Genomic DNA, 12,476 nt, shown 5'->3' on the forward strand with positions numbered 1-12,476 from the left:
GACGGAGAATCGTTATTGTCTTTACCGGAGAAAAATACCAAAGAACGCGTTCTCATTCGCGCGCTTGGAAACACTACAGCCAAAATGGGAGACACTTAGACACTCATTTTTCCAAAAACCAGCCAGAAACTCTTTCTAAAGACTGTTGACATCTAGTGGAAGGCATAGGAACTGCAATTGGGCACGATTTTGCCCTATTATAAAAGTGCCAGCCACTGAAATCAATGGTAGGATGACATTTATTTTGGAGGGGATGGTTTGTCGTCGGGGTTTCGCCTGCCATTTCAGTTCTGTTATACTCACAGACATTATTTTAACAGTTTTAGAAACTTTTCCAAATCTACCAATTATATGCATATCCTAGCTTCTGGGCCTGAGTAGCAGGCAGTTTACTTTGGGCACGCATTTCATCCGGACGTCAAAATACCGCCCCCTATCCCAAAGAAGTTAACTGCCTTGTTCAGGGGTAGAATGACATATTTTTACCTTGTCAGCTCAGGGATTCGATCTTGAAACCTTTCGGTTACTAGTCCAACACTCTAACCACTAGGATACCTGCCGCCCCATGAGAGCCCATGAGCTCATGTTCCGCAACATTTCTATAGGCTATGCAATTGCGCGAGAAAACAGAGTGATGGCTGCTAATAAAAATATGAGGATCCCATCAGCTTTCTATAGGCTAGGCCTACTGTATTTATTTCTCAACTTTCCTAATATTAAGCACATTGCTTATATTTACAACAGGAGTACAGCCTACCTGGCTGGCATGAAAATAAACCACGGGAAAAGCATCCTCCATTCGTTATTTAAGTGCATAGATGACATGTAATTTTTCCACTGCCCCCGTTTTCGATACAGGTGCATCATAATGGTCCATTCTAAATCAAAACAAATATATATTATTTAGTAATGGCAAGTTTCTGCAGGGGGTGCTAAGATGTTGGCCAGGGTAGGGGTAGCCAGGTGGAAAGCATGGCCAGCCGTGGAAAAATGCTTATTGAAATGATCGATTATCTTAGATTTATCGGTGGTGACAGTGTTTCCTATCCTCAGTACAGTGGGCAGCTGGGAAGAGGTGCTCTTATTCTCCATGGACTTTACAGTGTCCCAAAACTTTTTGGAATTAGTGCTACAGGAAGCACATTTCTGTTTCAAAAAGCTAGCCTTATCTTTCCTAACTGACTGAGTATATTGGTTCCTGACTTCCCTGAAAAGTTGCATATCGCGGGGGTCATTCGATGCTAATGCAGAATGCCACAGGATGTTTTTGTGCTGGTCAAGGGAAGTCAATGAGGCAGTGATCACTGAGATCCTGGTTGAAGAAAGCAGAGGTGTATTTAGAGGGCAGGTTGTTCAGGATGATATCTAAGAGGGTGCCCATGGTTACAGATTTTGGGTTGTACCTGGTAGGTTCCTTGATGATTTGTGTGAGATTGAGGGCATCTAGCTTAGATTGTAGGACAGCTGGGGTGTTAAGCATGTCCCATGGCCAAATTATTTCTTAAAATTAAGCACATTAATCCGTTTTACAAGGGGTGTAGAGCCTAACTGGCATATATAAGCAGCACCTGAGTTTCAAGTTTGGGGAAGATAATTTACACCATAAAAAATGCACCTTTATAATAAAAGCATTACATGCATAATTGCATTTGCGGTCACTTTTGATAATGGTGTTTTCCGCTAATGGAACATTTGCGCTTATAGCCTACTACCATGTGTGCAATGCTGCACTTACAATGTTAAGAAATAGCCTAATAGTTTATCAACATTTTAAGGTAAACATTCTGATCTGTTGCGTCAGCCACATTTCATAAAAAAAATATTTTTTTGATGCTAGTTGTTGTATTCATTTGGGATCGTTCTCATCCCACAATGTCCCAGACTATGTTTGCAATATTTATTTATCGCACAGAATAGAATAGGTCGACTTTTGTACTATGGGGATAGCAGATTGACATAGGCTAGTGCTTTTGCCGTTTGTTAGGCCTAATCATCTTGTTGGCTGACGAAAAGTAAATGTAGACAGTTCTTCCAATATCTTCAATATGCACCTCGGAATTTGATAAGGACGCACGCAGTTCCGCGGTGCCTGTATATAGCCTCGCTACTGTTATTTTTCACTGTTTTTTACTGTCGTTTTTATTTCTTTACTTATCTATTGTTCACCTAATTCATATTTTTTACTTTAAAAAAAATCGCACTGTTGGTTAGGGCCTGTAAGTAAGCATTTCTCTCTTCGGCGCACGTGACAAATAAACGTTGATTTGATGTGTCTGACTTGTAGCCTGTGAGAAGACCCGATCACGTGACAGAGAGCCATGAAAGTGTGAGAGACGCTTCGGATTGCGCAGCACACTCAGGGAGAAGGGCACTATGCAGCACTCCCGGCCGCAAAAGGCATGAATTATTTGAGGGTGCATTACGGCCAACAAGGGGATGCCTCCGTGAAATGTGCGGCATTATCAAGTGCTTGTCAAATTGTGAATGAGAGACTATTGGAGTGTGTACATCCTGCACAAAAACAAAGCAGAGATCGTGCCTTTCAAGGGACTTCTTTCAAATCATCATGAGTCTCATCATGCAGCCTTACAATGTATTAAACATCTAAACATAAAGCCCAATGTTTGTAGAACAACTAAAGTTACATTAACAACTCTAAATTAAGCATATAGGAGTACCTATTTCTTCATTGCATGCTTCTTTAGACCTGTCTAAAATAAATAATAGATGTATTGTGAAGGTGTAGGTTATATTACATAGATTTATTAAACTTTTTTTAAATGGCTTGTAGGCTATGTGTGGAAGCCAGGAGATGATAAATGTGTTTATTAATTAACGGTCAATTACCGTGAGACCGAAAGTTATTTGCGTGACAATCGCCACAGCCACAGCTACTACATGCTGGAAATACAGAGCTCACAAGTCTTACAGCCATGTCTCACCCTGCCGTTGTGTACCCATTGCACTGGACTATCTCATAGGCACATTGGCAGTGGGTACAAACGTAAAACCATCAGAGCGGTGCCCATCAGTGATGGACCACAAGGCAAAGCTGGGGCATGTGTCATGACTCATGACTTTGTCAGAAACCTGCAGAATCACACTGCATCCCTACAGCTAACTACACTGGGAGGAGGGTGGCGGCACGCTTTATTCTGAGCATGCCATCTGTGCCCCTATATCACCTGCAGTAAATGAGTGGAACCAAGGCAGCCTGTCCCTGTTACGCCAACAGAGCATGAGGTGAACAAACACACACCGATCTCCCATTACCACATGCCTCATAATAAACGTAAGACCCACCTCACTGGGCTCATTTCAAGAGGGGGGAGGAAAGAAGAGGTTATTTCCATGTCATTGCAATATTCACACAAATCAACCAAGAGCACAGATCAGCAGAGTCATGGTGCTGTCAATTCAGGTTGATCAACTGTAGGTAGCCTTGGTGTAAAATTTATGAAAAGTATTACATTGCATTACTGGTCAAATACAACCAACACTTAAGGCTCAAAGTAAAGTTAAACATGTATTCACAAACCTTTAGTGAACTTGGGTCTGCCAAGGCCAGCGCTTGCCTCTTCAGCTCAGTCACATTAATTTGACACTGTTGGCAAAAGCTTCCTTTGCCGTCCCTTCTCTCCGACTCGGAGACAGTCACCGACCCAGCGCCCTCGGGTGGTGGCCGGCTGTTACACCTTGCATACTCTGATGAGTGAAGTATTTTCCTGGTATTCAGATCAAGAGGAAACGGCGACTCTCCGCTGGGACAACCCTCCACCTTCATCAGGAGAGAAACGCAAGTCAGTTCAAATAGATTCATTGATTTCTATGTAGGAAAATACAATGGATTCAAACTTGTAGACGCACAAGCACAGATGTGGAAGCATAACGTTATTTGTCTGGAGTTGTTTGTTGAATACCTTGACAAACTGCATGAATGTCAAAATGAATAGGTAGACATGAGCATTACCAATCTGCAGAGGTAGGATAAATGCGATCCAAAACAATCGGGTGTGCTGCGACAGGTGTTATTGTAAATCGGAACTGATCACTTTAACTGTATGTGTACAATGCTTACATGCTTAAAACACTTACAGTAAACCTGCAGTTGTCAGGGTCCCGTCCATGAGTTGCATTTCCCCAAAATGAGTTCATTCTCCTAGGTCTGGGTATACCTACTAGACGTAGTTCTCACATACACTCAACTGCGTAGTTGTAAATTGAAGTGTCAGTCCCTACACACTTGTGACTAAAGCAAAACCGTCTGCTGGCTACCACTTCTGTAGAGTAGACTGATAACCATGGCTGTGTGCTGCACTGGATCAGTCCCATGACAATACAATACGAGTGAAGTGAAGTTTTGGTCCTCACTGCGCACGGTGGGCGGGAATCAACTGTTTTAAATGGGTGGGGTTCACAAGACAACTTTTGGGAAACTTTTTGGCGCATGATTTGACACTGCAATTGTAAATCACGTAAAAACCGTAGGTGCGTGGATCAGACAGGGTAGTTCAATGTGTGATCGTTGTATTAGGTTTATAGGTTATTAGGCTAGATATTTATAAAGCTGAACTTGCCCATTGTAATTGCTGCTTTTATCAATGCATTGCAGTAGTTTCAAGTTGTATTAGTCGTATGTACAGAATACACATGGAATACAGTACACCGTCCAACGAAATGCTTACTTGCAGGTTCCTTCTCGAGAATGGAACAACAATCATAAATAATAAAATATAAGATATATGAACATAAAGTAAATGGCTCAGTAGAATATAATAAACATTTTAGCATGAGTATAATACAGGAAGGCACAAATTATAGTTCAATATTTAGACATCTATCAGAGAAAGGGGGGATTGGGGTGCAAGTGTTTAAATTGTGCAGCATAAGCAATATACTGTAAATAAGAGTCTGGTAGTAGCAGCAATTGTGATGTGTGTGTGGCATGAATGCTACATTTCGTTCTGCGCTGCAGACGGCTGTATCGGTCCCCTAATACAGGAGCAGTAAATGCCCAGACGGCTGTATCGGTCCCCTAATACAGGAGCAGTAAATGCCCAGACGGCTGTATCGGTCCCCTAATACAGGAGCAGTAAATGCCCAGACGGCTGTATCGGTCCCCTAATACAGGAGCAGTAAATGCCCAGACGGCTGTATCGGTCCCCTAATACAGGAGCAGTAAATGCCCAGACGGCTGTATCGGTCCCCTAATACAGGAGCAGTAAATGCCCAGACGGCTGTATCGGTCCCCTAATACAGGAGCAGTAAATGCCCAGTGCACTTCTTTTGTTGATATGTTTTCCTACGCTGCAGAGGGAAACATCGGTCCGCTAATGCAGGCCAGGCAGGCCCGCTAATTGGGCAGGATTAGGCGGCCGCCTATGGCAGCAGATTGAAGAGGGATGACTTTTCTGAGCTAAACTGACCAAGACCCACCTCCAACAACACATAAAACCTCACATAATTCTCTCAACCAGTGGTATATGGGTTTTTAGGTGATTGCTGATGCCGCCCAGTGAAAAGAAGAGACCACTTTGGCTTATGCATGGGGACCAAAATATTTTGTGTTTCCATTCCCAGCGTCCTCTCCAGGGTGCTGTGGAGAGAATCCTCGCTGCACGCTCTACCAACGTTCAGTCAAAAAAGTCATCTAACACAGGGTGTGGTGTGTATTGGTAAAGTGGGACACTTTCGTTTTCCAGAACACCTTACATAATCATCCTATTGTCTTAAAGCCCAACACGATACCATTCTAAATAGCTTAATAACTCTACTACACTATACCAAATAAAACATATATAAATGTTAAAACCAGGATGGGTGACTCTTCTTCAAACACAAATTGTGCTGAGAACAATTTTTTTCCGTCAATACTGACAAATTGGGACACTCAATTCTTTATTGTAAATAAGTATACATTAGAGAGCATGAGTCATTTCAATATTTTAACTAGAAACTTAAACTATTCATACAAATGAAATGTATTCAACCATGTTTTATGTATTTTTGTGGAACATTATTATCATTATCATCATACTTGATTATAATTATTTGGTGTAGCCCAGATGTTATTTTATAGCCTATAAATGAAATAGTGTACTTCATCTAGGCCTATCAGCTCAACATTCTCAACACTACACTCTAATGGACATTTTGTAGAATGAAACCAAAAAGACCTCACCCCTCAACAATTTCAATGACTGTTTTATTGTCGCCAGAGTCAAATACAGAAAAATAAACCGTTTTAGTCATCATATACCTGTATGGTTATGAATATAGCTAGCAAGGATTTGTAATTTTGGTGAGGTAATATATTTCTACGTAAAGTGCAGCTATGCTAGCTTTTTCTAGCAAGCTAGCTGATAGCAGATTTGAGGAAAATGAAATTGAACATTTGATCCTATTTACAAAATGGATTTCTGTTCAGAAAAAATGTATTTCATAACCCCCAAAATATTTGTTCTGCATTAAAATGGCAGAGGAGAGTGTCCCAATTTGACAGTAACAGGGTTTCGCAGTTTCACAGTAGGCTACTGGCCTACTGGGACACCATCAACATGTCAATGTTCTAAAAAGGTGAAAGTAGTAAAAAAAATATATAATTTTACAGTCATTTTGATTTACAATAAAAATTAATCCATTCCATTTCAACGTCTGGAAATGACATATTTTAGACATCTTTTCAACATCATTTTGCTTACTGGGACTATTCTAGTTGTGCAGGGGGGCAATATTTTTTTCTCGGAATGGTCAGGACCTGCCCTGAATACAGGAGTAGTAAAGGACCAGTGCATTACTTTTGTGAGAGAACATTTTCCCCGCGCTGCAGACGGCTGTATTCGTCCGCTAACACAGGAGTTGTAAAGGCCCAGTGCACTACTTTCTGGCAAATGTATTTTTATTAGTGAGTGAGTGAGTGAGTGAGTGAGTGAGTGAGTGAGTGAGTGAGTGAGTGAGTGAGTGAGTGAGTGAATGTGTGCAAAGGTGCAGAGAAAAAGTGCAGGTGGTCAGTCCACTTCAAGTGTTCAACAGTTTTATGGCTTGTGGATAGAAACTGTCTCTGACCTTGTTGGTATCAGACCTCATCCTATATAGCATGATAGTAGGGAAATGACTGAGTTATTTCTATAGCCTAATGACATAATTATTTGAAATATTCATAGTGATTCTAGATTATTGTAGTCAATGGCTGTATCCTGTTCTCACACAAGCAGACACATTTTTAGACATTGCTTCACAGACAAGTCAATGGGCACAGTACATAGCCTCAGCTACTGAGCTTTACAGCCAATGCGTCCCGTTCTTGCTACTTTGGCGCCATCCTTTGGTAAATACACAGATTGCAGGATGGATTTCCCAAAATAAGGGCCATGTTCAATATTTCATTAAAAAACTTTAAATATTTCATGTTGATGATGTAAGCGACAGAGGCTTCGTTCTTCATTGTGAGGATCCCTTCTACCCTCACATGACCCAGTTGCAGCCCTTTGTCTGTCTGTCTGTCTGTCTGTCTGTCTGTCTGTCTGTCTGTCTGTCTGTCTGTCTGTCTGTCTGTCTGTCTGTCTGTCTGTCTGTGTCGTCGACTGGGTTGAGTGGGTTTACGCTTGACAGCGCAACTGGTAGCAAATTATAGGCGTCCTTATGGGGTTAACAGAATGAGGTGAATTTAATACTGCCAAACGTTCATTTTGCAATTACACATTAAACATAACATAAGCTATTCACCCAAAAATGCATATACAAAATTGACTCAGAATATGTTGTCATAAATAAGAAAATTGTGTTTTTATCTGAAACTATGGCCGTTCAAGTCTGTCATTGTGGTCATTGATTTCGAGACTTAATTTTTGGCTATCACTGCTCGGTGCTTTCTGAACAGGAGAGAGAGCGCCCAGAGAATGAGCACCTCGTTTACAGAAGCCAAATTGCTTATTAAAGCAATGATTGTTTTGGACCACAAAGCACCATCCACCCTGTTACTCTCTTCTGTTTGTTTAAATTATTTGGAAGAAGAGCAATCCAACCAGCGATCACGCTACGAAGTTGGCATGGTTGATAAGACGCATCGGACAATCAGAGGAGCTGTTCATGGTCCTGAAATACCTGGCGCCCGTCATGTTAAGATGTACAGGGTCCGAGACAATAGACTTTGTAGTTTAGGCTACCTGTAAATCTAGGTTTGTAGCGTTACAGCCAACCAGTGATAACTTTGTCTATCAATTTACCTATTTATAATCATTATAATGTTCCAGGTAGTTGGGGTGTGTATTAGGTTACATTTCATGTTTGTGTATGTTACAGTTATTTGGAGAGCACTCACTCACCTTTGCTTTTCTCCTCAGAAGATGACTGGTAAATCCAAATATGATATCAGAGTCCACGAAGAATGTTCCCAGATCTATGAGACTGGGGTTGGGCTTGTCAGCTCCAGAGGAGCCCGAGGAGTTTGGTAAAGCCATGAGGGAAATGTGCGTAATATTCCACACCCCGGGTTACCGAATTTGCATCTATATTTTTATATTCATTTCCATTTCAGGAGATATTTTCATAGACCCTAAAAGATCGCATGATTTCAATTTAAAAGCTATTTCGGACATCCAACAATGACTCAGAGAGAGCTCACTGTCTCTCCATGACCACTCCACTCAATGCCCAACAATTGCGACGTGTGCGCAAATATATCTTTCCCGTGCATGGCCAGCAGTCCAGCAAGACAATAAACCAATACAATCCATCCGTAATCGATACCTTTATATCCACAGGTATAGCATTTTTTTACCCATCCTTGTTCGCATGCCTGGTCTTTCAGGTCTCGGAACGAAATCACATGTGCCTAAGGAGGACCACCTTTTGCAGTCCCACACCCTCTCTCACTCTTTCCTCCTCTCTCGTTCACTCACTCACTCGCCCAGTCGCGCAATTCCCCTGTCAGTCAGCGATTTGCTGCGCTTACTGCGGACTTGCTAGAGGCTCCAACATTAATTTATCTACGCAAACACGCACGAGAGACCTGCGTAATCCAACAGCTTCGCAATGAGCCAGTTTGAGATCTTTGATGAAGCTAAACTTGTGCCATGACCCATTTATCTTAGTTGGATCCTCTCGTTTTTTTGAATGAAACTATTTTGCAGGGAAAACCCTGAGTTGGTCAGTGCAGTGCACACAGAGTCTGCTCTTGCATTCAGGTGTGTGTGTGTGTAACTTAGGGCGATTCATTACGACGCTAACATATGTAGGCTGTTGGCTTAGCTGCCTTCCACTTCCAGATCAAATGTTAATATGTAAAAAACTTTGAAAGACAAGCATTTTCAAATACAGAGCAGTTTGAACTGGAATTTCAAAGTAGAACATGTATATTTTGTGTGCTTTGAAAGCTGAAGAGAGGACATTAGGGCTGTTCTCTTAATAAAACATCTTATCTGGGGTGCACAGAGGACCTCATATTAGATAAGCAGCCAGTCATCACCGATAATAAACTCATTGGTACCCAACGCCCTTTGAAGATGTCTCTTTAAAGCACATATATAGTTTGGTGTGTGTGAATGTTTTCAAGTTTGATTTAAGATTGTATTTCATCATTATTATGCCAGAGCGGAATACAATTCGATAAACAATTATGTGCGCTCGTGGTTGGGTTTTTGCAAATGTAAGAAGTGGGTAGTCAATATTAATCAGCCTTTATCAGGTGTGTCTCATAGAGATAAAGCACTATTTAGAAGCAAGATTAACCTGAGGGATATCAAGATGGTTTAAATGATGCAGTAGGCTTATTAGTGTTGTGGGGATGCCCATCATAAACTCTATATGTGACCCAGTTATGCACATTTCCCACTCCACCACAAACAAACGATCAACCAAACACACACTAATACGCACAGACACAACCACAGCTTAGACTTGTTAACTGGAAGGATTCACTGAAGCTTCAGAAGACCAATAATTACTCTCCGTAGTAAAGATGATTTACCATGTCCGACCACCACCCAGTTCTCCACTGGAGAAGGTTCGGGTCACCCTGGGCCGCTGATGAAATTCCAAGCACCACATCCCATGGGACTACTACCCCTACAACTGTTGCCCTTGAGCATGTAGGGGAATCGCTCTGGCATATCATTAACACCGCTCAATATCTTATCCAACTTGCTAACCTTTGCAGTACACAGGGCTTCATGAGAACCATTTACCAAATATTGGTCATGTTGTTGGCGCACTGCTGAGAAAACAGGAAAGAAAGCTGCGCCTTGGATGCAGCGAATAATCTTTGGAATGAGCTTTAATTAATGATTCATACATCAACACAAAAAAGCTAACGTTATTACCATAGAAACATGGGTATCATTATTCCTAGCAGTGTAAAATGTAATTATTTTAGTCGAGGATGCTTTTTTTTGTTACCAATAGCCTATTCATTGTACTCTCCTGAAACAACAAAGATGTTTATCCTTCACCGAAAATGTGTCAAACTGGCTGGAATCCAATTGGCCCTTTCCTTCAGCACCTCGGACAGCGACCATGCACAAGGCGCTGTTTGTCTGGACTTCAGAAACAGTTGGATACAACGAGGCTATTGACATTAATAACACAAGGGGGCACACGAGAGCGAGCGAGAGAGAGAGAGAGAGACGTTATGTATTTCCCACAGATCACAGACTCACAAAGACTTTGAAAATAAATCCGACATTGACAAACTCCCATATCCTGTTAGGGGAAATACCACAATGTGCAATCACAGAAGCAAGATTTGTGGCCCCTTGCCATGAGAAAAGGCCATCAAGTGGAGCACAAACAACATTGTAAATACCACCTATATTTATCTATTTATCTTCCCCCACTTTTCATACAACTATTTGTACATTGCTAAAACAATGTACATAGCTGATAATATAATACTTGAAATGTGTACCTTTTTAAACCTTTTTGAGTGAAATGTTTACTGTTAATTTTCAAATAGTTTTTTTTTTGTTAAATTTGTTTCTTCTCACTTTTGTTTGTTTATTTCACTTGCTTTGGCAATGTAAACATATGTTTTCGGTGCCAGTAAAGCCCCTTTGACTTGTATTGAGTGAGAGAGAGACAGAGAGAGAAAGAGAGTGGGAGCGAGAGAGAGAGAGACAGAGAAAGAGAGTAGGAGCGAGAGGGAGGGAGATAGAAAGATGCTCATATATCAAACAAGGTTAATACACAGGTAAACATTGCTGTACAAATGTAGGCTACAGCGTTATAAAAATAAAACAAGTTTCTCAAAACTTCTGGCATCTTTGATTAAGCTATGCTACAGACATGGCGTGAAATCAATCTAATCCACTCTTCTTAATTAACAATCTAATCAGCCTAGGCTATACTCAAGGATTCATGATACTCAGTGTAGGGCACTTCATCTATTGCCTTGGAAGTATTTGTCCACCAGATCAAGTGGTCCTAAACATTTCACAATTTTGGCAAAGAACTGTTGAACTGTTAAGAACCACTCCACCAGAGAGACCAAACTACATGGAGGCGTCACTTCAGGTGTTCCAAACTGGCATAAAGAGCACTGTCTGCAACAGACAAAAGATTTTTGTTCAGGTTACAGCCATCACTGTAGGCCTAAATTACACCACCAGTACTTCATATTTTTAGAGCAGTTTGAAAATACATTTCTTACATTTTAGTCAGTGCCACTTACATGAGCAATTAGACTTAAGTGCCTTGCCTTGACAGATTAACATAGGCTACTGTAGAAGGCCCTAAATAGGCATATTTTTACAAAAGTTATCTTACCGTTAGTGGAGGTTTCATCTGAGCCATCCATGCCTATGCTGTGACTTCAGGGAGCAGCAGCTCTTTATATAGTGTTTTGGGGGTAGGTTCACACAATCTTTTCATTCAGCGAGGAATGAAGGCCATGCAGGTCTGACTGGCTGAGCTGGGTTCCACCAGCAACCTGTGCTGTACAACATACAGCCGCCCTGATGACGACGCCAGGTGTAGTCACTCACTCTCTGCACATTGCTGGAAATGTTCTGAAGTATCAACTCTGTACCAAACAAAGAATGATGGTCCTTGCTAAATATTTATCTGATGGGTATACACAAATGTAGCCTATTATAGTACATAGTCCAACAAACTAATAAATACAGCTAGATTAAATACTGCATGGATGGCAACATCATATAGGCAAACACTAGGCAGCATACTTTTGGGTGTCTTGGGTTGCGTAACTTTTTGAGGTGCAATAGAACAGTAGTCTTGAATTATGATTATCCATATTCATAGATTATTCAAACATCTCAAATTGTTTTCACACACACTTCTCCCCTATTCTGTTCCAACAGGGGGAAGGATATAATCAATCCAAGGCTCTGTGTGTAGTTTACATGAGAGGTGCAGCTCCAACCCCTTATTATTCACATCCATCTCCTTGAATGCAGGCATTTCACCTAGCTAATGAAACTAACCTCCAATAACAGAAGACTCCAATTCATATGAAAAGCATC

At 41.2% G+C, this 12,476-nt stretch overlaps 1 protein-coding gene and 1 long non-coding RNA gene across 3 annotated transcripts in view; both read right to left on the reverse strand.

Annotated features, from left to right (window-relative positions):
* kif26ab (kinesin family member 26Ab) overlaps positions 1 to 9,497 on the reverse strand; it is a 124,297-nt gene extending 114,800 nt beyond the window's left edge. The window contains exons 1-2 of one of the 2 annotated variants that reach the window (XM_029730131.1): positions 8,325 to 9,497; positions 3,539 to 3,778 (exon numbers count right to left, since the gene is read on the reverse strand). In XM_029730131.1, coding sequence (XP_029585991.1) covers positions 3,539 to 3,778; positions 8,325 to 8,459 — 375 coding nt within the window. In that variant the 5' untranslated portion in view covers positions 8,460 to 9,497. Of the gene's footprint in view, positions 1 to 3,538; positions 3,779 to 4,095; positions 4,345 to 8,324 lie in introns of those variants that run through there. The other variant, XM_029730132.1, reaches the window with a different exon arrangement.
* Positions 9,498 to 10,255: 758 nt separating this feature from the next.
* LOC115172573 (uncharacterized) lies at positions 10,256 to 11,867 on the reverse strand. The gene is made up of 2 exons (XR_003871460.1): positions 11,761 to 11,867; positions 10,256 to 11,537 (listed from the first exon to the last, which is right to left on the reverse strand). It is a non-coding gene; the product is annotated as an uncharacterized LOC115172573 (long non-coding RNA).
* Between the last annotated feature and the right edge of the window lie 609 nt (positions 11,868 to 12,476).

Source organism: Salmo trutta, chromosome 33 (assembly GCF_901001165.1).
Source record: "Salmo trutta chromosome 33, fSalTru1.1, whole genome shotgun sequence".
Classification (NCBI taxonomy): Eukaryota; Metazoa; Chordata; class Actinopteri; order Salmoniformes; family Salmonidae; genus Salmo; species Salmo trutta.